The 27,476-nt window shown below is 41.1% G+C and overlaps 2 protein-coding genes across 3 annotated transcripts in view; one reads left to right on the top strand and one right to left on the bottom strand.

The window, feature by feature from the left end:
- The window catches only part of acap3a (ArfGAP with coiled-coil, ankyrin repeat and PH domains 3a), a 328,671-nt gene extending 317,654 nt beyond the window's left edge, over positions 1-11,017 (top strand). The window contains exon 25 of the mRNA XM_087980463.1: positions 8,781-11,017. Coding sequence (XP_087836589.1) covers positions 8,781-8,887 — 107 coding nt within the window. The 3' untranslated portion in view covers positions 8,888-11,017. The remainder of the gene's footprint in view (positions 1-8,780) is intronic.
- aurkaip1 (aurora kinase A interacting protein 1) lies at positions 10,827-27,102 on the bottom strand. Of its 2 annotated transcripts, none has more exons than XM_043675833.2 (4): positions 26,992-27,102; positions 26,755-26,853; positions 20,144-20,601; positions 10,827-17,373 (listed from the first exon to the last, which is right to left on the bottom strand). In XM_043675833.2, the coding sequence occupies exons 2-4, from the start codon at positions 26,804-26,806 to the stop codon at positions 17,257-17,259; spliced, it is 627 nt and encodes a 208-aa protein (XP_043531768.2). In that variant the 5' UTR covers positions 26,807-26,853; positions 26,992-27,102; the 3' UTR covers positions 10,827-17,256. The 2 variants fall into 2 exon arrangements, with proteins under 2 accessions (XP_043531768.2, XP_043531769.2); XM_043675834.2 differs by having other exon boundaries at positions 27,054-27,072.
- Positions 27,103-27,476: the final 374 nt, after the last annotated feature.

The following is a 27,476-nucleotide window of genomic DNA, read 5'->3' as shown; positions in this document are numbered from 1 at the left end:
ACAAAATTCATTATGCTGATATTCAGATTCCATAACCTGGACAATTTGGAGGCAGGACGCCACGTTTAAAAATTCATTCATGGGATATGGGCATCATTCGCTAGGCCAGCATTTATTGTCCAGAGGACAGTTAAGAGTCAGCCATTTTGCTGTGGGTCTGGAGTCACATGTGGGCGAGACCAGGTAGGGATAGTGGTTTGCTTCCCTAAAGGGCATTAGTGAAGCAGATTTCTTTCACCCTGAGAATTGACAATAGATTTAGAGCCATCATTAGTCTATTAATTTCAGTTTTTATTGACTTCAAATCTCACCATCTGCAGGAGTGGAGTCCTGGAACCCAGACACTCAATTAATATTCAGCGATAAAACTGCCTTCCTTCAATTGGAAGTGAGGTGGGGGGTGTTAATGTTGTACCTGAACCCCATTGTCTTCCTACCTCTACCTGGGCAGAGTTCTGGGCAGGCAGGCCCATGACCAAACTTTACAGCCCCGTTCCCAAATGAGGCCCTGATGTGGCCATTTACATTGCACAGCCTGCTTCCTCTGGGGTTAAGTCAACTCAGACAGGTCTGACCCATGTCCTGCAGCTAAAATCTTGTGGCCATCTCACCACTTCAGTGGGGAGAGGGGTTCCTTGACCATAGGCACTCGATGCTCAAGGGACTGGATATTGGCAAGAGGTGGCAGAGAGTGGAGACAGCTGAGGACCACCTCCTGATGCCCTGTTCTCCTCTCCCTTTGATCCCCTGCCCTCTATACCCAACATCACTCCACCTGCCACATCGTTCGTCGATGCTGGATGTCCTGGGAATGGGGAATGTACTTCGGCAGTGGTTTAGCCAGGGGTGACTGCTGCCACTGACTGAATAAGCTCGCACTGGATAAGACATCCACTGGCAAGGGGACATCCCAGGGACACTAGCATGTTCACAGGCCGATGATTCTTCCAGCTGCCTGTCAAAGTAATTATACAGGTCAGAAGTTCAAATGTACTTACATGAAGGTACAACTAACAGACAAGTGACATGCTGATAGATTAAGGCAAGGGACAGGGTCTGCTACTGAAGATGCTGTATGCTGTACAAAGATGACCACAGACAGAAGTGTGATATACAGCTATTGGAAAGACACGGCTCCAGAAGAAGAGGGCTGAATAGAAATCATATCAGGAGAATCCATAAGAAAAGTAGAGGAAGGAGCTGAAAACCAAAGTTGCTGGAAGCAAGTGATCAAACCAGGAGCTGATGAATGCTCAGGAGGGAGAAACAAAGCTGTCTGTTTTTCAATTGGACCCTGAAATGTCTCCTTATCTGAATTCATATTTGTTGTAAAAAAAAATTGTTATCTTAAACTCATTTTATTCCATTTCCAATCGATTTTCAAATTTGCATCAATTTGGACTCCTTAATGAATCCGGTCTCTACAGTTTCAGGGATCAATCAGACTTTTTGGAGCACAGGATTAAAGAGTGAAGCTGACATAATAGCTACACCCTTGCCCTTCTCATCTCCCAAGGCAGGTGAATACCAAGTCAGAAGTCACACGACACCAGGTTATAGTAGTCCAACAGGTTTGTTTGAAATCATAAGCTTTCGGAGCCCTGCTCCTTCGTCAGGTGAAGAGTAGGGGGGTGCACAGGCAAAAAATTTATAGGCAGAGAGATGATTGCAAGATAATTCCTGGTAATTCAGCATGTCAAACAATAGTTTAAATAGTGTGAGTGGAGTGTTGAAAACTGAATATGAAGTCTTTGCAGGTGATCATAAGTGTTAGATGGTGTGAGTAAAGTGTCAACAGCTGAATGGCAAGTGAAGGGATGACTTATAATCAGATTAATTTAGGCAGAGAGATAATTACAAAAAGAAATCAAAAATAACAAAGTGCGAGAGATAAACCAAATGGCTGGAATAACATGATAGGTATAAGACTCCCATGATGAGGGTTTAACCAATGTAACAAGTAATCCAAAACTGTACAAACTAATTAAGGTGGAGAGACTATAATTAGGTATCAAAATGATGGCGTGAAAACAAAACAGTAAGGAAGATTTTACCAACACAGAACAGTGTGGTGAGGTCACATGTAGTGCGACATGAAGCTAAGATCATGGTTGAGGCCATCTTCATGGGTGCGGAGCTTGGCTAGCAGTTTCTGCTTGGCAGAATCGTACAGTTTTGGATTACTGATTACTTTGGTTAGATCCTCATCATGTGACACTTGTACATGTTATATCATTCCAGCCATTTGGTTTGTCTCTCGCACCATCTTATTTTTGATTTTTTTGTGATTATCTCACTGCCTCAGCTGATTGGATCATATAGTCAGAGAGATGTACAGCACAGAAACAGACCCTTTGGTCCAAACAGTCCATGCCGACCAGATATCCTAATCTAATCTAGTCCCATTTGCCAGCACTTGGCCCATATCCCTCTAAACCCTTCCTATTCATGTACCCATCCAGATACCTCTTAAATGTCGCAATTGTATCAGCCTCTGGCAGCCCATTCCAGACACGTACATGGAAAAGTTGACCCTTAGGTCCCTTATATATCTTTCCCCTCTCATCCTAAATCTATGCCTTCTAGTTCTGGACTGCCCCACCCCAGGGAAAATACCTTGTCTATTTACCCTATCCATGCCCCTCATGATTTTATAAACCTCTATAAGGTCACCCCTCAGCCTCCAATGCTCCAGGAAAAACAGCCCCAGCCTGTTCAGCCTTTCCATATAGATCAAATCCTCCAACCCTGGCTACATCCTTGTAAATCTTTCCTGAACCCTTTCAGGTTTCACTACATCCTTCCAATAGGAAGGACACCAGAATTGCATGCCATATTCCAACAGTGGTCTAACCAATGTCCTGTACAGCCTCAACATGACCTCCTACCAAGCGCCTTCTTCACTGTCCTATCTACCTGCGACTCCACTTTCAAGGAGCTATGACCTGCACTCCAAGGTCTCTTCGTTCAACCACACTCCCTAGAACCTTACCATTAAATGTATAAGTCCTGCTAAGATTTGCTTTTCCAAAATGCAGCACCTCGCATTTATCTAAATTAAACTCCATCTGCCACTTCTCAGCCCATTGGCCCATCTGGTCCAGATCCTGTTGTAATCTGAGGTAAGCTTCTTTGCTGTCCACTACACCTCCAATTTTGATGTCATCTACAAAATTACTAACGATACCTCATAGGTCTTCCCTTCACTTGTTATTCAGCCTGTTGACACTCCACTCACATCATTTGTACTATCTTTTGAAACACTTAATTACCTGGAATTAACTTGCAGTGATCTTTCCGATTATAAATTCTGTGCCTAAGAGCTTCCCTCCACTTCACCTGTCAAAGCAGCACTGCTACAAAAGCTTATGATTTCAAGTAAACCTGTTGGACTATAACCTGGTATCGTGTGACTTTTGACTTTGTCCACCCCAGTTCAAAGCTGGCATCTCCACATCACAGATAGATACTAATCAGCAAAAAGCTAATGGAATGTGATAACCTATCACTGTGAGCTCAAGTACAGACCCTCAGATTAGCCAACACCAGTTGTCCCAACTTTTGATGGAAGCAAACACAGCAGATATGTTACAGAATCATTCGACTCCATGGTACAAAGGTCACTTGGCCTCACTGTACCTCTTCGAGCTTTCAGGATGCCAGAAAACCTGAGACTAGAACAGGCAGCACATGAGACCCCACAGCAGGTCCAAGGAAGATGAGTCAATGTTTCTTATATGGCCATCTGGGCTACAAAGGGAGGTTGTAGTGGATTCCTTTCCATCGAAAAATTCAAGAGCAAACGCCCACAATACAGAACACCATGAGGCTGATAAAGGGAAGACAGGAGACCTGATAAATCAGGAAGTGGTGATTCAGTGCCAGTAAACTTGAGTTTGAAAAGCCTATAGTTTGTAGGAGAAAAGGCAAAAGAGTTTGGGCGGTAAAGATTTCCTGGGAATGAATATAGTTGGAGACAAGATGTCGAGTCTTGGTTTTAATGCAGTGAACCCTGACTAGACTTTGTCAATGTTTTAAAAGGCTCTTCTTCTGACTGGGCCAGAACTGCTCAAAGGTTACACCTCATACATTAACCTTTCTTTCTCTCTTAGACACAATACATTTGTCACCATTTTGAGAATTCACACTAGCACCATATGCTGCCCAGCACCCCTAGTGACACCACAATGTAAATCAAAATGAAACCAAGCTTCTCCCCCTCTCCACTGCCTGCCCACCCCCAAGCATTTTGGCTTTATGGATTGTCCATAAGTTCTTTTAAGATAAGAAAAAAAAATTCTTGTTGAAGATGATGAATCACAATTTATTCACTTGGTAAAATGTTCACCTGAGTGAAGACAAATTTCTCAGGAGGTTGGTAAATGGGGAACTGCATGTAGTGAGGCTGGCCCCTAAATCCACAAGAAAAAACAGCTAGCTGTTAGCCAAACGAAAGCATTGAAGATGATGGTAGTTGTGGAGACTAAAGGGCAGGTTTGACACAGGGCTCATCCATCTCGATCTATTTGCTGGCTGGCGCTGTGCTGGTTATGACCTTTGATATGTTCCTGCTGAGCATACTTACACAGTGGAAAGTTGGAGTTGACCTGTGTTTGACTGGACAACAGTGGGAGGACAGTGTGTGTTTCAGGCTTGCTTTAGATTGGCACTCATTTAGGTACCGTTAAAGGAGCCATCTGTCAGGCTGCTGCTGAGGAAACAGGAGGGGAAATAGTAACTAACTAAGACATTTGGGGGAAACAAAATCACTTTCACTGAACAAGAAACAGTGAGGGAGCAAGAATAAAATGTAGTTTTTGGCTGATTAAACAATTACACAATGAATTGTAGCCCAGTATAATAAATATCTTGACTGTGGTTAGAGCCATTGACATGTAACTAAAGTTATATAATTAATATTTTGTTACAATCTACAATCAATTGTCTGTACTTTAAGCACAAATCTATTCCAGTTTGTTTCTGTATTTTTGTTTCAGATCTGTCACAGAATCCTGAGTCACTCTTTGCTGGTCGAAAGTCATTCACATCCACAATTTATATACTCCCTGTTAGCCCTGCCCGCTCCTCAAGGTCCTGTCTTAATTTAGTCTACAGTTACATATCTTCCTGCAAACCCTTCAGTATTTGCAAAACTGGCTACATACACATGTGAATCCACGTAGTATGTATCAACAACCTCTTAAACTCTGAATAATCCCTCGGCCAAACTTGGTCCTACTCTCACCTACCATTCACACATGTCCTTTCTAGCAGGGCATGCTTGTGGGTTCCAGTACCTCTTTCTTAATCAGGAGTCATGCTTTTGGCAAATACCCATCTGAGATCTTGGTACTTTCTTTAACCCATTACAGCAAGCATTTATCCATTAAGCCAGAGAGTCACTATAATTATTCATGGTTTACGTACTCTACGTTGTCCACCTGTCAACAGGAAGGGAAGTATCTTAACAATTCACTACATTGTTTATGACTTTATTGATGTTACAGTCACTGTGGAAGCCTGGAGTTTGAATCAGACACACAAACTCTGGTGGACTATTTCAAGATCAAAGATCATTTCCTTCCTTCCTCAGCTTAGTTTCCCTTTTAAATATTTGTATTTAATAGTGAGGGTTGGTGACATAACTGAGTAACTGAACCTGAGAGTTCCAGACTGAGTTTACCAATTGGTGCTCAGTAACATTTATCTGCTGTCACAGAGAATCTATCCCATCTCTGCTGCCTCTTCAAGAAAGTAAAAGGCTAACTCCAAACTTTTGTCTCCTGGCCATTATGATATTTATTTCGGCCAACTTTCCTTCCCCTAAAGCACTGGTGGACTTGATTGTGAAAGAATTGCAATGGGTACTCTATAAAGTGCCCATTCTTCATATTTTCATTGAGTCTTCAAATTTATTAAGTCTCCTCCATCACCTTCTCTCTGAGGCTGAAGGGCTCCTTGCAGATTCTACAGGGAACAATGGGCCTGATCACCACTAGAAACGTACACCTTCTACACAGCCTTCTTGAACCTTACAATGGCCTTTGATACTTTTAACCAAGTGATTACAGAATGTCCTCCTCCATTTTGGCTGCCCCAGCACCCCAGAAAAAAACCCCAATGGAGTGGAGCTAATCTAGAGAATAAATAGCTGGAAAGTTACTGAAATACTACCTTTACAGCTGTTTCTTAGTATCACGTGGAGTGAATAGAATTGGCTGAAACCTGATGTCTGTAATGCTGGGGACCACTGGAGGAGGCCAAGATGGATCATCCACTTGGCACTTCTGGCTAACGTTTCAACTTTATTGTCTAACATTGATGGGCTGGACTCCCCATTATTGGGAATGGGGATATTTGTAGAGTCCTGAAGTGAGTTGTTTAATTGTCCACTACCAGTCATGACTGGAAATGGGTGGACTGCAAAGTCCATTGGAATCACTTAGCTCTGTCTATCTTATGCTGCTTATGCTATTTGGCATGTAAATAGTCTTGTTTGGTAGCTTCACCATGTTGACACCTCATTTTTAGGTATGTCTGGTGTTGTTCCTGGCATGCCCTCCTACACTCTCTGTTGAAGCAAGGTTAATCCCCTGGCTGGATAATAATGGATGAGTGGAGGATATGCCAGGTCATGAAGTTGTAGATTGTGCTGGAATACAATTCTGCTGCTGTTGATGGTCCACGGTGCCTCATGGATGCCCAGTCTTAAGTTACTAGATCTGTCCAAAATCTATCTCATTCAGTACAGTAATAATATCACACAACATGATGGCATGTATGCTCAAAGTGAGAATGGGACTTTGTCTCCACAAGGACAGTGTCGTGGTCACTCTTACGAATACTGTGATGGACAGATGCATTTGTGGCAACTATATTGTTGAGGAAGAGGTCAAGTATGTTTCATAATTACCTCCTGTCTATTTGAAAAGGCTTTGAGTAACAAGCTCATTTGAGTCACAATTATGGAAAACATACTTTGATATACAGTCATAGAGATGTACAGCACGGAAACAGACCCTTCGGTCCAACTTGTCCATGCCAACCATACATCTTAAATTAATCTAGTCCCATTTGCCAGCTCTTGGTCCATATCCCTCCAAACCCTTCCTATTCATATACCCATCCTGATACCTTTTAAATGTTGTAATTGTACCAGCCTGTACCATTTCTTCTGGCAGCTCATTCCATACATGTACCACCTTCTGTATGTGAACATGTTGCCCATTTGTATCTTTCCTCTGTCACCCTAAACCTATGCCCTCTAGTTCTGGATTCCCCCTCCCCAGGGAAAATATCTTGTCTATTTATCCCATCCATGCCCCTCATGATTTTATAAACCTCTATAAGGTCACCCCTCAGCCTCTGACGGCCCAGGGAAAACAGCCCCAGCCTGTTCAGCCTCTCCCTATAGATACAAACAACAAAAAGATTTTGAAAATAACTTACCTTTCCCATTCCCTAGTTTCAAACTTCTCATGTCATGTATATTGGAACATGTGCAGCGTGATGAGGGGGAAGTGACTTGCTACCCACTTGCTGTTTCCGACTTGTGTGAATTTTCTCTTAAATGGTAAATGAAGCAAAAAAAAGTTACATTTCTGCCCTGCCTTGATCATCAGGAGATGCTGCCCTCTGCTGCTCGGACAGCAAAATGGCAACAGTGAAAAAGAAACTGGACAAAAAAAACTCACTGCGGTGGTTTACACATTCAGAAGCAAAACATTTAAAAGAACTGCACCGAACTAACAGATCTCAATGTTGACACAACTAGGAATTGGCCTCAATGCTATTGAAAACAATATTGACAATGACAGGCAGTACTTGAGCCATATTAATGCTAAATTATGACATCTACTTCTATTAACCATCAATATGTACCTGAAACTGTGGTGTCTTTAGAAACATAAATGGCAACAGTATTCAATGCCCTGGGTCTTTCTTTCACCATTACCAGTACCGCTGAAGAAGACGATGATGAAAAAATATTGGTTAAGGAAAAAAAAATGCAGTAAACACCAGATAAGTTTTCAGTAGACATAGGCCATTCAACCCATTAATTCAGTGTTGATTCTTTGGTGGAGAAACAAAAGACTACTCCCACCTGTCTTCCCATAACCATGTGTTTTCTGTTTCACTTTACCTTACAATGGTCTCCTTCCCTGTAAATAGTTTCATGTGTCAGCATTTTGAATTTCTCCTAAACTCTCTCCTCAGTCTTCTAGTGGCACTTCTAAACTGATGACTGCCCATTACTGACTCTCCAACCAATGGAAACAATCAGTTTTTAAAGCACAGAGGGAGACCATTCAAACCATTGTGTCCTTGTCTGCTCTCTGTAAGAACAATGTAGCTGGTCTCACTTTCCTGCACTTTCCTCATGGCCCTGCAATTTTGATTTTGCCTTCAGGTTCTGAGCCAACTGTTTTTTAAAAAAGTCACAATTGAATCTCCCTCCACTCTTTGAGGGGTGCAAAACAAATCATAACCATTTTCTGTGTCACAAAAAAACCTTTTCCCATTCACTACTTTAAGATCCTTCACAATTTTGAAATCCTTTATTCAATCCCTTCGGGGCCCTTTTATTTCAAGTTTCTCAGTTCCCATTCCAGGTATTAACCTGCAGACGAGCAGTGTGTTCTCTGAGGCTTTAATGTCCTGTCAATAATGCGCTATTAAGTTGGCACATACTTGAATTGTGCTTTGACCATTGCCTTGTAAATCACTTGTAACTTCAATGAAATCTTTTCTTTCTAAGTCCATTTTCTTTCTCCTTGCAGGCGATGAAACATTTCATGATATTTTTAGGGAATTTTCCCATATGGCATCCAACAATCCTGAGAAACTCAACAGGAGAAGTTTCCATGTCAGCCATTCCTGCAGGTAGCTGGAGAAATTGCTTCTCCAACCTATGACCAGCTTTTCCCAAGACTTGTGTGCTGCTCTCCAGCTGACTGCAATTGCCGCTCCATTCAGAAATGTCCAAGGCCCTGAGGATACAGAAGGATAAATTCCAGGGCTCCAAGTGGGACCAAGAGCACGTGACAATTCTGCTATTTATTACCAGAAGCACTAGAAGTTGTAGTTTTCAGATGTAAGTGAAAGACCATGTTTTTAGATGGACATGCCCTGTACCTGCCCACATTCCTGGTTGACATATATGTTATTTAAACTGAGCCACAGAGAACTTCTGGTTCAATTCATGCTGAACTGGCTTCACCAAATGTTAGTGGCACATTGTTCTTGGCCAGGAAGGGGAAAAGGCTTCTCTTTCTCCACACTAACAAGCAGATCCTGCTGGACAGTGGAAACAATAATTCAGTTTCTTTTAATATAAAATTCTGTCGTGGGATGTGGATGTTATTTCACATCACTAATTGCAATTAATAAAGTGGCGGTGAGCTGCCTTCTTAAACTACTGCATTCCATGAGGTATAGCAACCACAGTGTTTTAGGAAGCCTGATTTCTCAACCACAGTGAAGGTACAGAGATATAGTTTCAAATCAGTTTAATGCATGACTTGGAGGGGTCTTGCTGGTGGTGGTGTTCCTGTGCATCTACTGCCCTTGTCTTTCAAGCTGGTAGAAGTTGTGGGTTTGGCAGAACCTGTCAATGAAGAGTTGGTAGATCACTTGGCTCTGATACCTCTCCAGAGCCAAAGCTCATTGTCTGGACTCACCTGTGAAGGATGCCTATTTGAGTGAGGTAGATGATCGAGCCTCACCAGTTATGACAGACGATAGCAGAGGCAGCAGATTAGGAGATGAGCGGAGAAAATTGAAGGAATTTCTGTTCTAATTTAAGCTGACACAATAACCCAGTATTGTGGATGTTGGAGAACTGTGGTTTCTCCCATCCATAGCCCAAACTCCATCCCAATCCAAGGTGGAGCAGGGAAGATTTGCCTGAGTAAAATATTTCATTATGCAAAGTTGTTTATATGTATCAGTAATTTTATATAATTCTCTTTTTTGGTGTTTATTGCATTGACTCTAATGTAAAAGTGCGTGATATCTAGATTGACCATTGTACACAGCATTGATGCCATCCATTTTAAATGTGGTTAACATATCAAGCTACCTCCAGTTGTACTTTCTTCTTCCCAAATAAAAATTCATCCATTTCATTGAGAAGATTCCACCTTAGTTGTCTTCCATTAGAGAGTTTAAGATATTTCTGACACTTAAAATTAAAAAAAAACTCTAGCCTTGTAGGTGACTACTTAGGACCATAAATATAATCCCTGATCCCATGGTGCATGAGCCACCTGCAAATGGACTCAGCACCTTTGCAATAATGAAGAGAAAAATCTCATTGGGATCTTTCATTCCTGATTAACCTTTCCAGTGAATCCCACCACAAGATTATTTCAGATGAGAACAGGGTTGGGTTTCATCGTGATGCCCTACATAAGTGAGCAATCATTCCACAAAGGAACAATGGTTAAACTGGGTGCAGTCTCAGCAGATTGCTAGTAGAGCTTAATAAATCACAACCCTCACACAGACAGGGATAAAGGAAGTAATTTTTAGTGAGAGGAGGAAGGGAGGAAGCTTTGTTTTTCATGCATAAATTGTTGCTCAGCACCTTCTGACAGAATTGTCACTTGCAGTTTTCTAAATGAAATATTATTTATTAAAACCTCATATTTTAAGGGGCTTGAATTTCTTAGATTTTTAAAATCCTTTTGAAGCATGCATTTATGTACAGTATGTGCTTTAGTGTGATATAAAAAATATTGAAAATGCAGATTATACAGGTATGGTCTGCAGAGCTTGCCATTTTTAAAATCCAACCTTGTACATAAAAATTAGAAAATAGCAAGTAATATATCAATCATGTTTATTTTTATGGGCATCTTGTAAACACCAGCATAGATATGTCAGGCCATAGCCAGTTCCTGTGTTATAAGATCCTATGTCATTCTATGTAAAAATTGATTTATACACAACATTGCAATATGTACAGAGAAACAATGCAAATATTCTTTAATATTAAAATTGATTGGTTGCAAAACATTTCAGTGTTGACAGTTTCTTATGTATGTGACTGAGAGCTGCCAGTTGCTGTAAAATAAATTCTAACCAGCAGGTGAGGCCTCTTCCTTTCCCGCTGAAATGAATATTTAGATTTTCTCCTTGTGAAGAAATGGGAAGACAACTTCACAGATTGAGTGCTTATGACTTAAAATTCCAGGCAAGTCTACAAAAAGCATAGAGCAGCTGGACTCTGGATGTCGCTATTTGGGGTTGACCCCAGATTTGTCAGTGGATTCATTGTCAAATTCCAACTGGGGCTGTGGTAGTGGGAATGTTTTCCTGCCTCTTTCTGAACACTCTGGACTTTTCTGAGGCTATTTTATTTCCCTTAGTTCAATATGATGGTGAATAAAATTTAATCCAATATTCTCATTCCAAGAACATGCTTGAATACATCTTGCAGAATTGCTCATTCCCAAACAGATATTTATGATGATTCAAATTATTATATTAAATGGGCATTAGAATGTGTTAACTTTAGTCTGTACATCAACCTTCCCTCTGTTATTATTTTTCCCTAATAATGTTTCCCTATTTTGTACTCTGGGGAGTATTTCTTTACACAAAACATAGTGGGAATGTTTTCCTGCCTCTTTCTGAACACTCTGGACTTTTCTGAGGCTATTTTATTTCCCTTAGTTCAATATGATGGTGAATAAAATTTAATCCAATATTCTCATTCCAAGAACATGCTTGAATACATCTTGCAGAATTGCTCATTCCCAAACAGATATTTATGATGATTCAAATTATTATATTAAATGGGCATTAGAATGTGTTAACTTTAGTCTGTACATCAACCTTCCCTCTGTTATTATTTTTCCCTAATAATGTTTCCCTATTTTGTACTCTGGGGAGTATTTCTTTACACAAAACATAGAGTCTAGAGCCATAGAGATGTACAGCACAGAAACAGACCCTTCGGTCCAACCTGTCCATGCCGACCAGATATCCCAACCCAATCTAGTCCCACCTGCCAGCACCTGGCCCCAAACCCTTCCTATTCATATATCCATCCAACTGCCTCTTAAATGTTGCAATTGTACCAGCCTCCACGACTTCCTCTGGCAGCTCATTCCATACACGTACTGCCCTCTGCGTGAAAAAGTTTGGAATCTGAGATAAATGGAATTTGCTGGCTCAATATATTATGGATTATGGAGCCAAGACAAGGAGATAGAGTTTGGATAGTAAATGGTAGAACTGTTGGATGCAGTGAAGGCATCCTTTGGGTGAAATATTATGTGGGATAGCATGAAGTTATTCACTTTGATATTAAGAATAGAAAGCAAAATCATTTTTAAAATCTTGAAACTTCTAAATGTTAATAGAGATTTGGATGTATGTGTACAAAGATTGCAGTAAGTTTGAATGCATGTACACCAAGTAATGAAGAAGGCAATTGGCATATTGATTGAAATCAACATTGCAAAGGAAAGTAAAAGAATTAGGAATTTTTTTCTACAATTACATAACGGTTTGGTTAACAACTCTTAAGTACTCTGAGAAGTCTTAGTCTCAATGTCACAGGCAAGAAATATTTGCAGTGGATGACGCACAACAAAGGTTTACTAGATTTCTTTCTTGGGAACGAGGTCATCCTATGCCGAAAGGCTGAGTGAATTGGCCTTAGCTCTCTGGAATTCATAGAATGAGAGGCGATCTATTTGAAATACACAAGATTGTGAAGGGGCTTCACAGGATAGACAATGAGAAGTTCTTTCCACTGGCTGGGAAATCTAGAATATTGGAGTACAGTCTCAATATAAAGGGTCCATTATTTAGGACTGAGATGAGAATAAATTTCTTTTCTTGGATGGTTGTGAATCTTCAGACAGTTGTGGGTGCTCCAACACTGAATGTATTTAAGGTTTGGAGACACAAGGATTTAGGTATTTTGTGGGATCAAGAGATATGGTGAGATGGAAGGAAATGGAATTACAACAGATCAGCTGTGATTGTTTTGAATGGTAGAGTAGGCTTGAGGGTCTGTATGGTCTAATTCTGCTCCTTTATCTTATATTTTTATGTTGTCTGAGTTCTAGCATCTGCAGTGCTGTCCAGTCTGTTTCTTTAGCTCTCTTCTTTCCAAGGCTGAATATTTCCACTACAGTCATTCCCATCCTTGTCTTCAGCCCAACGTCACAGAGATGTACAGCATGGAAACAGACCCTTCAGTTCAAATCATCCATGCGACAAGATATCCCAACCTAATCTAGTACCACTTGCCAGCACCTGGCCCATATCCCTCCAAACCCTTCCTATTCATCTATTCACCCTGGTGCCTTTTAAATATTGCAATTGTACCAGCTCCACCACTTCCTCTAGCAGCTCATTTCATACAAGCACCATTCTCTGTGTGAAAAAGTTGCCCCTTAGGTCCCTTTTATATCTTTCCCCTATCACCCTAAACCTATGCCCTCTAGTTCTGGACTCCCCCAGAAAAAAGACCTTGCCTATTTACCCTATCCATGCCCCTCATGATTTTATAAACCTCTATAAGGTCACCCTCAGACTCCGAAGGTCCAGGGAAAACAGCCCCAGCCTGTTCAACCTCTCCCTATAGCTCAAATCCTCCAACACAGGCAACATCCCTGTAAATCTTTTCTGAACCCTTTCAAGTTTCACAACATCCTTGAGACCAGAATTGTATGCAATATTCCAACAGTGGCCTAACCAACGTCCTGAACAGCCACAACATGACCTCCCAACTCCTATACGCAATACTCTGTCCAATAAAGGAAAGCATACCAAACATCTTCTTCACGATCCTATCTACCTGTGGCTACTTTCAAGGAGCTATGAACCTGCATTCCAAGGTCTCTTTGTTCAGCAACACTCCCTAGGACCTTACCATTAAGTGTATAAGTCCTGCTAAGATACTGAGATAAGTTTTACTGTATTTTCAAATTCAGGTCTGCTTTATCATTTCCTCATCACAACAATTTACACCACAGGAGAAAATGGTGCTGATTGTTTGCAAGTCAATAATTGGCCAAGGCTTACCATAGAGAAAGTGGTGGGAAACTATAGGCTCCCATGTACCTAGATAACTCAAAAGAATGCATATACAAAGGCCATATGGTTTCAACAATTGCTTAAATTCAAACAGTACATTCCTTTGGTTGTTGGTAATAGGCAAAGTACAGACAGTATGTAGACAGCCCTTGCCTGCAAAGCCTAACAGGAAAACATGTAATGTTTGATATATCTGATTCTGTAATTGGACAACACTTTGTGAACTCCAAATATGTTAGTACTTGCATTTGTAACCAGTCAAGCTTGTAATGTGCCTCACTTACTTCATTTATTCATGGGTGTCACTAACTAGGCCAAAATTTGCTGCTTATCCTCAATTGTCCTTGAGAACACAGTGGTGAGCTGCCTTCTTGAACCGCTGGAGTAATTGGACATGAACATATACCCACAGTCCGCATGAAGGTAATGGGAGAGGTTTAGGATTTTGACAGTGAAGGAATGGTCATATAGTTGCAATCCAGGATGGTTTGAGATCTAGATGGGAACTTGAAGGTGGTAGTGTTCCTGTAGGGTTGCTATTTGAACATCACTGATCATAGCACTGAGATATATTTTAGTAAAACCAAAAATTACATTCTTCATGCCTATAGCTATAGTAATTTTTTTTATCTTTTCCAACCTGTCTGTGACATACCTTGACATCATTAATCACTCTCTGGGTCCTCTCCCATCTATCTGGCTCCATTCTTAGCTATCCAGTTGAAGCAAATCACCTGTAACTGTATTACTTCTAATCCCATAGTGTGACCTTTGGAGTCACCAGTAATTTTTCTTTGACCCCTTTCCCTACTCTTAATTTTCCAACATTATCTTAAACTGTAGAGTTCCATTTGTACACGAATGGCATCTGACACTCATTATTTCTCAGGTTCCCTTGAATATTTGATTTCTCACTGCTTACCTGACCTGCAGTATTGGATGAATAGAAATTAAACATTGGGAAGACCGAAGACCAAAGACCTTTGTCTTTTGCTTCCAATACAAACTTTACATCTTAGCCACAGACTCCATACCACGGACTCCCTGACCACTGCCTCTGGTTGAGCCAGACTGCTCTGCAACCTTAGCAGCCTATTGGACTGGATCTACCACATATCGCCTTCATCACCAAAAATGCCTACTTCTATCCACTTTACATCTGCGAGGGGAAGGTGATAGTACTGTGGCAATGTAATTAGATTAATAATCCCTCTGGACTAAGTTAATTTGCCAGGGGCATAGGTTCAAAACCCAGCCAGCAATTAATTAAACTCTAATTAATGACATTTAAATTCAAAGAATAGACTGGAATTAAAAATTGATCCCAGTAATGCTGACCATGAATCAGGTTGACCCTTAACCATTCTCTAAATTGCTGTAACAAGGTTATCTATTCAACAGCAATTAGGGAATGGTTACAAAATGCTGACTTTACCTGTGATGCATATACTCCAATATAAAAAACAGTTTAATATCATCTGCTCCAACTCACATCCATGCTCCTTACCTCTACATTTGGCCATTTGAATGCTATTGTAGCTGCTCTTCCTCCTTTCACCTTCAGCAAATCTGAAGCATTCCAAAATTCTGCTGCCACTACCCTAAGCTGTACCAAATCCCTCTACATCACCCATTGTTGGGCAATGCTTCAATTTTAAAATTCTCACCTGGTTTTCAAATGATTCAATGGTCTTATCCCTCTTCATCTCTGTAACATCATTCAGCTGCTCAGCCCGCTCAAGATTTTGTTTTTAGAAATTAATTTACAGGACGAGGGGATCACTGGTAAGCCTTAATTTATTGCCCATCTCTAATTACAACTTGACAAATCATGGGTGAGCTGTCTTCTTGAACTACTGCAATTCATATGGTGTAGGTTCACTGATAATTCTGTTTGGAATTGAATTCCAGGATTTTGAGCCAGTGACAGTAAAGGAAAGTCAGTTTAGTTCTTAATCATGATGACTCCTTCTCTTGTGAGGCAACTTAAAGTGGTTATGTACCCATATTATCTGCTGTCTTTGCCTTTCAATGTAATGAGGAGTGTGAATTTGGAAGGTACTGTCTAAGGTGAGTTGTAGCAATGCACCTTGCAGATGGTACACAATAGTGCTACAATGGTGGTGGAAGGAGGAAATGTTGAAGGTTATGGGTGGGGTGGTAATCAAGCAGGCAGCTACGCCCTAGACAGTATCATGCATTCCATCACATTCCAGAATTATACCTTACAGATGATGGGCAATATTGAAGAGTTAGGTGAATTACTCAGCACAGAACTCTTAGCCTCTGAATTGTTATTTTAACTACAGTATTCATATTGTCAGTCAAGTTCAGTTTCTGGCCAATGCTAACTCCCAGAATTAATGGTGGGGGGATTCATTGAATATAATGCTGGCAAACATCAAGGGGCAATGGTTGGATTCTCTCTTTTTGAAAATGGTCATTGCCAGGCATTGAGTGGCACAAATGTCACGTGCCAGCCCAAGCCTGGATATTGTCGAAGTCTTACTGTATTTGAACATGGACTGTTTCCGTATCTGAGGCGTCACAAAAGGAGCTGAACATTGAGCAATCATTCCCACTTCTGACCTTATGATGGAGAGGTCACTGTTGAAGCAGCTGATGATTGGGCCTAGGACATTACCCTGAGGAATGCCTGCAGTGAAATCCTGGGCCTGAGATGATTGATCTTCAACTACCACAAGCATCTTCCTTCTCTGCACTCCTTTAATCCTACCCTCATGTGCAGCCCCAAGCTGCCGTGCCTTCAGCTGTTGCAAGCCTAAGCCATGGAATACTGTCCATAAACCTTTCTCTCCCTCTTTAAGACATTCCTAAAACTTATTTCAGCTGAGCTTTTGGCTACCTTTCCTAATTTCTCCTCATGGTGGGGGTGTGGAATATATAAAATTTTGATTGCAAGTATTCATGTCAAGCACCTTGCGACATTTTGATGCTTTGAAAGCATTAACTATATGTAGGTCATTGTGGATATGATGAAAACCTCATTTAAGATCTAACTCCTCAATGTTTAAACTTATTAGTGACACTTGAGCTTTCTCTCACAGTTGACCAGATTTCCTCCTCACACAAAGGCAATATGAATAATTAGACTATGGTCTAAAAGAAGGCTTCACACAGCTATTCTTCAAAACATTTTGTTTCGCTTTATATAGAACACAGCTGTTGTTTCCAGTGTCATTCAGATTTTCCATGGTATCGTTTCACAAATATCTTTGGTGCCTGCCAGCCTTCTGGTGGTTTCTTCAGTCCAGCCTTCTTCCAGATTCGCTTCAAATCCCTCTCAAACTTTATCTGTGAAACACATGGTAATAAAATTAGGTCCCAAACTCCAGAATAGAGAAGTGTAATTTAGTCACTGTTACTTGCTCCCCAGGAGGTTGAAAGGGACAAGAAATATGTAAGGTTACTTTTAATCTTCATTTTTAAAATTTCACCGTATACAGAGGATCCTCGATTATCTGAAGGCCACAGGCGAGGAGTATTTTGTTCGGTTAATCAAATGCTGGATAACATAGCTTAGCCATGCATCAGGACCGCGCAATCTTGTTCGGATAATCGAATCCCAGATACTCGAGGTACCTCTGGAGATGGACACAATACATGTATGCTTTACTTAGACTTATTTTCCAAAGATATGCAATACACCCTGATACTTACAGGGAAAATACAACATATGGCTTGATACTGAGCCATGCAGTTAAGGACAAGAATGTTTGAAATTCAAGTGGAAATGTGGACTAAATTAGCTGACCTTGGGCAGGAAAAATAGCTAGCTTTCAGAAAGGGAGGCACAGGATGAGGAAGATCACTTATTGTCCATATTGGTGATTGCTATCTTGTGGCTCATTGTTCTAAGTGTATGTGTGTATAACAGATGAGCACAAGATTGAGTGAAGCTATGGTGTCTTCCTCATCTCATTCACAAACCTTCAAATAGCCATTCACATTCTCAGTTGTATGACATATGAAGAAAAGCCAACTATCTAAAATGCTGGAGATAATGGCTGATCTTGGAACTGAGAGTTGAGTGAAGCTATGGTGTCTTCCTCATCTCATTCACAAACCTTCAAATAGCCATTCACATTCTCAGTTGTATGACATATGAAGAAAAGCCAACTATCTAAAATGCTGGAGATAATGGCTGATCTTGGAACTGAGAGAAGATCAGTCAGGATTTTACTGAGGTCACAGGTTTTACTGGTTAAATCTAATTCTGCTCTTATTCCTTTTCACATCTGTTGGCATGAGGTAAGAGGAAAATGTAAAGGAGCTGGAACTTACTCGTAAATTCGTGTTAATATTTATCAAGAGACTTCACATGTTACAGTAAATATATACAGCTCAACACTTGATTCAGTAGTTGAGTGGTGTAGTAATATCCTTTAGTTCATTATTGGCATGACTAGTCAGGCAAGAGAGGAAATAGCGGAGGCCCTGACAGATATCTTTGTGACATCCTTAAATACAGGTGAGGTGCTGGAGGACTGGAGGGTTGCTCATGTTGTCCCCTGTACAAGGGTAGTAGGGATATTCCGGGTAACTACAGACCAGGGAGCCTCACGTCAGTGGTGGGAAAGTTGCTGGAGAAGGTATTGAGGGATAGGATCTATTTATATTTAGAAAAGAATGCGCTTATCAGTGATAGGCAACATGGTTTTGTGCGGGGGAGATCGTGCCTTACCAACTTAATAGAGTTCTTCGAGGAAGTGACCAAGTTGATAGATGAAGGAAGGGCTGTTGATGTCATATACATGGACTTTAATAAGGCGTTTGATAAGGTTCCCCATGGTAGACTAATGGAGAAAGTGAAGTCACATGGTGTGCAGTGTGTTCTAGCTAGGTGGATAAAGAACTGGTTGAGCAACAGGAGACAGGGAGTAGTAGTTAAAGGGAGTTTCTCAAAATGGAGAAAGGTGACCAGTGGTGTTCCACAGGGGTCAGTGTTGGGGCCACTGTTGTTTGTGATATACATAAGTGATCTGGAAGAGGGCACTGTTGGTATGATCAGCAAGTTTGCAGATGACATGAAGATTGGTGGAGTAGCAGAAAGCATAAGGGACTGTCAGAGAATACAGGAGGACATTGATAGACTGGAGAGTTGGGAGGAAAAGTGGCAGATGGTTTTCAATCCTGACAAATGTGAGGTGATGCATTTAGGCAAGACTAATTCTAAAGCGAATTATACAATGAACGGAAGAGCCTTGGGAAAAGTTGATGGTCAGAGAGATCTGGGAGTGCAGGTCCATTGTACCCTGAAGGTTGCTGCACAGGTGGATAGGGTGGTCAAGAAGGCATATAGGATGCTTACCTCCATTGGACAAGGTATTGAGTATAAGAGCTGGCAAGTCAAGTTAAAATTGTACAAGACATTGGTTCGGACGCATTTAGAATACTGTGTGTCACCACATTACCAAAAGGATGTGGACGCTTTGGAGAGGGTGCAGAGAAGGTTTATGAGGATGTTGCCTGGTATGGAAGGTGCTAGCTATGAAGAGAGGTTGAGTAGGTTAGGTTTATTTTCATTAGGAAAAAGGAGATTGAGTGGGGACTTGATTGAGGTTTACAAGATCATGAATGGTATAGACAGGGTGGATAAAGACAAGCTTTTTCCCAGGGTGAAGGATTCAATAACGAGAGGTCACTCTTTTAAGGTGAGAGGTGGAAAGTGTAAGGGGGATACACACGGCAAGTACTTCACACAGTGGGTGGTGGGCGTTTGGAACGCGTTGCCAGCAGAGGTGGTAGAGGCAGGCATGGTAGATTCATTTAAGATGCGTCTGGACAGATGCATGACCAGGTGGGGAGCAGAGGGATACAGATGCTTAGGAATTGGGCGACAGGTTTAGACAGTAGATTTGGATTGGCTCAGGCTTGGAGGGCCAAAGGGCCTGTTCCTGGGCTGTAAATTTTCTTTGTTCTTCTTTGTTCTATACAAAATGTGGAACCATCACTCACGAATGATATTCAAAATGTTTGCTTAAAAGTGTCATTTAAACAAAATTTGCCTGGGATGCTTATAAACAAAGTTCAGATATGCAAAACCATCATGACATTAACTTACTTGCCGTCTTCGTCTACGGTTTTCTTTGATTCGTCTGCGTAAAAACTTGGTACGTTTTAATAACTTTTTGTACTTGTGCCTATTCATTTTTCTCCTGCGAATTTTCAGTACATTTTTACACTGGATTTCATCTTTATTGCAGTTCATCACTTCTCCATTCTCACCAAACGGTAAAGGTTCCTCAGCTGAAGGACAGTCATACTGCGGAGAAGAATGTTGGACACTTATCCTAATACTTTGCTCATCGTTTTGATCCAACCCCGGTACATGGTATTTAATTGTTAGCCAACCTTCTAATGGACTAATGGACAATTTCCGTGGAGTCAGAAACTCCTCCAGCTCATTATCTAGTGTGCACCAACGTTGTGGTTTCAGCTTAGTTTGATGAGGCTGTGTGTAGCAATTCCTCGATAACGCTTTGCAATGTTGAATGGCAGAACCAAGGACAGGCAGATCAACTAGAAATGAAAGAACAGAGCTTCTATAAAATGCAACCCCTATTTCAACCTATCAATTTTTTTTGCAAAAATAACAGAAACAAATGAACACATTTCAAGTCCCAAGTAGGATAAAGAGACACTGAATAATTCCCTGCTGCACTGATCAAGAGGACGTTATGGCCAAGATGCAGCAATAATAGCGCCAATGTATTTTTTTTCTTTTGTCCAAGCACAAGAGCAACAATGCGAGAAGATTAGGTAAAATATTCTGAAGAAGCCAAAAGCCTTAAGCATCTTGTATTTTTATTTATGTTTATGACCCAATTAATTAAGCTACATGACAATTAATTGAGCAATCCTGCTCAGAGCACAGACTGGTCATTTTATGAAACCTTTAAAGTAGACAGATCTTTTGCTAATCGCATCGGCAGATTGGGCGAATTTGCCTATTCTGTTCTGCAAACACTTTCAAAGTTTTGCCTAATCCTCTGATTAAATTCTGGCTAATCGACATTGCAATAAAATGTGAATATTCTTCAGTAGTTCCGATGAAATCATACTGCACTCAAAATGTTAGTTTAGTTTCTCTCTCCACAGATGCTGTGAGACCTGTGTTTCTTCAGCGTTTGTTTCAGATTTCCAGAATCTGCAGTATTTTATTTTAATTGCAATAAAATGTCACAGGATGACAAAGAAAAATGTCTTTTGTTGCCCCCAAAAAGCAGACATCTTCTCTGGAATTTCTTAATGTTTCAGTGATTGAACTTTCTTAGTTAATAAACTATTTATACAGAAAAAGGCTGCATATATTCATACATTGCCTAATGTACTACTTCATGAATTGTTGAGTTCAATTATAGTATGTCTGCCAGCCAGTGAGGCAATTATTTGCCTGCCCAAGATTTTCAATGTATATTGTCAAATTTACATGATATATCTGCTTAAAATATTTCTTTAAAGGCAAAATAAAGTTTAATTTGTTCATTACACCAATGTAAGCTTTCACAAACTAATAGCTTACATATTTCTCAAAAGTTAAATGCAAGGAAAATTGACAACCCAATTGTAATGTAAATGGAACTTCAAAATAAATGCACATATTGAACACTGAATTTCAATATTACCTGTCAGAGTTCAAAAGGTTATTGATAATTTCAAATGCTGACCTGCAATTCTTGAGAGATTTTGTTAGTTATTGGTTATTAAATTAATATATTTAATTGTAAAACTGACTAATAGTCACAAACATAAGAAAGAAATAATGAAAGAACTTTTAAAGAGTCCATGGAATTGTACTATTCATCCCCATCTTTGCCTGTGCCTTTTACTTTCCGATAAATAGCCCTAATGACATTTACTTATCCTCCACCCTTTATCCAACCATTCAATCTAATTTTGAATAATGACATGATTTCCAATAGGTTTTCCAACATGGTTCAATGCATAGCACTCTCAAAACCAAGTCAGAAAGTTGCAAGTTCAGAGTCTTGTGAATAAGTTCAGAGACTGACCACCAGGCAAATAACAAAAATAAAACCTGAGAAAAGGTTTCATTCAGGGATCTGACTTGTTCAGTATAACTATTAGCTAGGATCATAATAGTAGGAATGTTACCACAAGACTAGATGTTAACATGCCTAATCCTCAAGGGAGCTTCACGGAACAATATGCTCGTGTAATCCAGAGGTCCAGGATGCTCTGGGGACATGGAATCAAATTCCATTAGAGAAATTAGTGAATTTCAATTCAATTTCATAAAGTCTGGAATTAACACTGATCTCAATAATGGCAATGATAATTGATTAGTAATAAATTTAATAAAAACTCAAAAGTTCTGAACAGATTATGTCTGCTGGAAGTGTGGTTGCGAATCCTATCAGATTACATGGATAGGTTGGAGCAGCAGTTACAGGCAATGAGGAATTTACAGGAGCTAGTGTGTGTGATAATTGGCAATGTCAGGATGGTAGTAAAACTGCAGATATAGTCGTGTAGATGCGTTACCTCTAGGAAAGGTAGGAGAGATAGACAGGTAGTGCAGGAGTCTCCTGTGGCTACCCCTCTTCTCAAACAAGTATGCTGTTTTGGAAAATTTAGGTGTCATGGACTCTCAGGGGAATGTAGCAGTGACAGCCAAGTTTCTGGTACCGAGACTGGCTCTAATGTAACGGGGGTTATGTCAGGTTCCAAATGATCAATTGTGATAGAGGACTCGTTAGTCAGAGGCATAGACAGACATTTCTGTGGCCAGCAACAAGACATCAGAATACTGTGTTGCTTCCCAGGAGTCAGGGTCAAGGATGTCTTGGAGAGGATGTAGAATATTCTCAAAGGAGAGAGTGACCAGCAGGAAGTCTTGTATATTGAAACTAAATAGCATACGAACAGGACAATGTTCTGAGGAAAGAACATAGGAAATTATGCAGGACATTAAAAAGCAGGCCCTCAAGGATAATAATATCTGGATTACTCCCAGCACCACATGCTAGTCAGAGTAGGAATAGAAGGATAGAGCAGATGAATCAGTGGCTGAGGAGCTGGTGCACGGGAAAAGGTTACACATTTTTCAATCATTAAAACCTCTTTTGGGGTAGAGATGACCTGTATAAGAAGGACGGGTCACTGGAGGGTAGAGCTGACAGGTAAGGCCGATGAATTCAGGGCATGGTAGGGAACACGGAAGTGGGATATTATAGCTGTTACAGGGACATGGCTCAGGGTTGGACAGGACTGGCAGATAAATATTCCAGGGTAGATATACTATAGGAAGGGTAGAAAAGGGTTCAAGAGAGGAGGGGGAGGAGGACATTACGGCTGTACATAGGGAGAAGTTACCAGAGAGTATATCATGACGGGTTATTTGGGTGGAATAGAGAAATAAGAAAGAGATGGTCACTTTTCTGGGATTGTACAATAGACTTCCAATAGTAGCCGGAAATCTAGAAGCAAGTTTGCAAGGAGATCTCAGTTATCTGTGAGAATAACAGGGAGGTAATAGTAGAGGATTTTAATTTTCCAAACATTGACTGGGACTGCCATAATCTTAAAACGCATAAAGGTGGATAGATCCCCAGGGCCTGATCAGGTGTACCCTAGAACTTTCCGGGAAGCTAGGGAAGTGATCGCTGGGCCCCTTGCCTAGATATTTGTATTATTGATAGTCACGGGTGAGGTGCCGGAAGATTGGAGATCAGCTAGTCTGGTGTCATTATTTAAGAAAGATTGTAAGGAAAAGCCAAGGAAATACAGACTGGTGAGCCTGACACCAGTGGCAGGCAAGTTGTTGGAGAGGATTCTGAGGGACAGGATTTACATGTATTTGGAAAGGCAAGGACAGACTAGGGATTGTCAACATGGCTTTGTGCATGGGAAATCATATCTCATGAACTTGATTTAGTTTTTTTTAAGGAGTGACAAAGAGGATTGACAAAGGCAGAGCAGTGGGTGTGATCTATGCGAACTTCAGTAAGGTGTTCGACAAGGTTCCTCATGGTAGACTGGTTAGCAAGGTTAAATCACAAGGAACACGAAGAACTAGCCACTTGGATACAAAGCTAGCTCAAAGGTAAGTGACAGAGGGTGCTGATGGTGGAGGACTTCAGACTGAAGGCCTGTGACCAGCGATGCGCCACAAAGACTGGTGCTGGGTCCACTGCTTAATGTCATTTATAGAAATGATTTGGATATAAATATAGGAGTTATGGTTAGTAAGTTTGCAGATGACACCAAAATTGGCAGTGTAGTGGACAGCGAAGAAGGGTTACCTCAGAGCAAACAGGACCTTGATCCGTTTGGCTGAAGAGTGTAGGTGGAGTTGAGTCTAAATGTGAGGTGTTACATTTTGACAGGGAAAATCAGGGCAGGACTTAAACACTTAATTGTAAGGTCCTGGGGAGTGCTGCTGAACAAAAAGACCTTGCAGTGCAAGCTCATAGTTCCTTGAAAGTGGAGTCGCAGGTAAATAGGGTAGTTGGCAGCATTTGGTACACTTGCCTTTATTGGGCAGTGCATGGAGTGTAGGAGTTGGGAGGTCATGTTGCAGCTGTACAAGACATGGTTAGGCCACTTTTGGAATACTGCATTCAATTCTGATATCCTTGCTATAGAAAGGATGTTGTCAAACTTGAAAGGGTTCAGAAAAAAATTACAAAGATGTTGCCAGGGTTGGAGGGTTTGATCTACAGATACAGGCTGAATAGGCTCAGGCTAATTTCTGTAGAACATCAGCAGCTGAGGGGTGACCTTATATAAAAGTTTACAAAATCACAAGGGGCATGGATAGAGTGACTAGTCAAGGTCTTTTCCCCAGGGTAGGGGAGTCCAAGCCTACAGGGCATAGGTTTAAGGTGAGAGGAGAAAGAAGGAATCTAAGGGGCAACTTTTTCTTGCAAAGAGTGGTGCATTGTATGGAATGAATTGCCTGAGGAAGTGCTGGAGGCTGGTACAATTATAATACTTAAAAAGATGGGTATATGAATAGGAAGGGTTAAGAGGGATATGGGCCAAATGCTGGCAAATGAGACAGATGAATTTAGGATATCTGGCGAGTATGGACAAATTGGACTGAAGGGCCTGTTTCCATGCTACATATCTCTATGACTTTATGACTAAGTCACAGTGGGCTCAAAATGTTAACTCTATTTCTCTCTCCACAAATACTGCCAGACCTGCTGAGTTTCTCCAGCATTTTCTCTGATATAAAAACTCATCCAGTTCACTAATGCCGTTTAGGTAGGGAAATCTGCCATTTTCAGGGTCCACACTACATGTGACTCCAGACTCATAGCAATGTGGTTAACTCTTAACTGGCCTCTCAAATGGCAAAGTGAGCTACTCTGTTCAACGGTAATAAGGGATGACCAATGAATCCATATTGCTGACATCCAATGAAAGAATATTGGAATACTTTCAGGCTATCAGAAATTAGCCTAGAACCAAACCTTCAGTTCTGCATTCTATTTTTTGCTGTCACTGCTCCTTACATGAACTTATACAAATAAATTAGCAGCAATGTCAGGCATTCAGACCCTGAGCTTTCTCTGCCATTCATAACATCATGGCTGCTCTGTTTGTGTTTTGAAATCCATGTTCCCATTCACTCCAATAACCTTTGAGGCCTTTGCTTATCAAAAATCTATGTACTCCTGCTTTTAAAAACATTAAATGATCTTACCTCCACCATGCCTTGAAGCAGAGAATTTCAAACACACACAACTCAGAAAAAAAAAATTAACTTTAGCTCTGTCCTGAAAATGTAAACTTCTAGTTCTGGAGTCACCCACAAGAAAAAACATCATTTCCACATGGAATCATAGAGATGTACATCACGGAAACAGACCCTTCAGTCCAAATCGTCCATGCCGACCAGATATCGCAACCCAATCTAGTCCCACTTGCCAGCACCTGGCCCATATCCCTCCAAACCCTTCTTATTCATATACCCAACCAGATGCATTTTAAATGTTGCAATTGTACTAGCCTCCACCACTTCCTCTGGCAGCTCATTCCATACACGTACCACCCTCTGTGTGAAAAAGTTGCCTTTTAAGTCTCTTTTATATCTTTCCCCTCTCACCCTAAACCAATGCCCTCTAGTTCTAGGCTCCCCCACCCCAGGGAAAAGACTTTGTCTATTTATCCAATCCATGCCCCTATAAGGTCACCCCTCAGCCTTCGATGCTCCAGGGAAAACAGCCCCAGCCTATTCAGCCTTTCCCAAAAGCTCAAATCCTCCAACCCTGGGAATATCCTTTGCCCTGTCAAGACTGTTCTAGTTGGTTTCCCTGCCTTTTCAAAATGTTTTTCACCCCTTTCATTCTGTATCACCTGAGAGACAACACCTATTAGAAACAAGTATAAGTGAAATGGGCCAAAGGCAGATATATAGAGGTAGGTAGTAGAACAGCCATGATCTCATAATGGCGGAACAGGCTTGAGTGGCTGAATGACCTACTCCTGTCCCAATGTTTTAAAATCTTTAAACAAAGAGCTGGAACGTGAATTTTTTGGCACAGAGATGGCTAAGACAGAAAGTTGGGTTAATGTTGAAAGATGATGGATAAGGGGGAGAATGGAGCACTGAGATTAAGTGCCCACTGTGGGTGTCTTTGTTTCTGTGGTTGTCACACTGGCTTGCCTCTGAGCAGAAATGTCTCCGACCCTTCATCTTACCCGGCAGTCTGGGTGCTTTCACAAGCTGCAGAGCGAATCTTGACAGAAACATTCTACTAACTCATTCAGGAACAAGTGGGGCAAACCTCCAAGTCGTGTCTGAAAGCAGAAATGTGGTCTGCAGTTAGTGCCAGTGTCCACAAACCATCAAACACCGGGGGGCGGGAAGGGTGAAGGGGCACGATCGAGAATGAGCAACGACTTAAAACCGGCGGATAAATTAAAGACATAAATGACCTGCGGATATTCCCGGTCACCGCGGCGCGCTCTCCGGTAACGCAGTCTAGAATATTCCGTACTTCCGGTAACAGCTGAGAAAATCCTTCCCCCGGCACCGGAGCCGAAACAACGGTTCCACCGCACAAAGGGGCCATGTCCTTGCCGCGAATTGGGACAATTCCTGATCTTGTATTTTTTTTTACAAAAACGACTATGATTGGAAATAAAATACTGACAACCGAGGTCAAACAGATCTTACTGGTTCAGAAAAATCACGTGGAAAAAGGTAGGTTGGAGTTGGAGCAGAGATTCCCTCGTGGACGAAGGTGTAGACCTCCAAATGCCTTGGCCCAGTCCATCATCATCATGGAGATCTCTGGTTCAAGTCTCCCATTCTCCAGAGGGCTGTCATGACGCTTCTGAACTGGTTAATTTAAAATATCCAATAGCATAATGGCGCAGGAAAACATTCAGCCCCTCAAGTCCACGTGGAGCAATCCAGT

This window comes from Chiloscyllium plagiosum, unplaced genomic scaffold (assembly GCF_037043375.1).
Source record: "Chiloscyllium plagiosum isolate Xiang-an unplaced genomic scaffold, Cpla_swu_hap1 HiC_scaffold_37, whole genome shotgun sequence".
In the NCBI taxonomy this organism is placed as follows: Eukaryota; Metazoa; Chordata; class Chondrichthyes; order Orectolobiformes; family Hemiscylliidae; genus Chiloscyllium; species Chiloscyllium plagiosum.
Note: the sequence above shows the minus strand (reverse complement) of the source record. Positions and strands in the feature narration are given on the sequence as shown.

What these genes read in the sequence shown, in the direction of transcription:
- aurkaip1 (XM_043675833.2), bottom strand. Translation starts at nt 26,806, where the DNA reads ATGTTTCTGTCAAGATTCGCTCTGCAGCTTGTGAAAGCACCCAGACTG. An exon ending in GAAAGCACCCAGACTGCCGG is followed by an intron (nt 20,602 to 26,754) that starts GTAAGATGAAGG and finishes TTTCATTTCTAG; the next exon opens with TTGATCTGCCTGTCCTTGGT. An exon ending in ACCGTAGACGAAGACGGCAA is followed by an intron (nt 17,374 to 20,143) that starts GTAAGTTAATGT and finishes TGTGTTTCACAG; the next exon opens with ATAAAGTTTGAGAGGGATTT.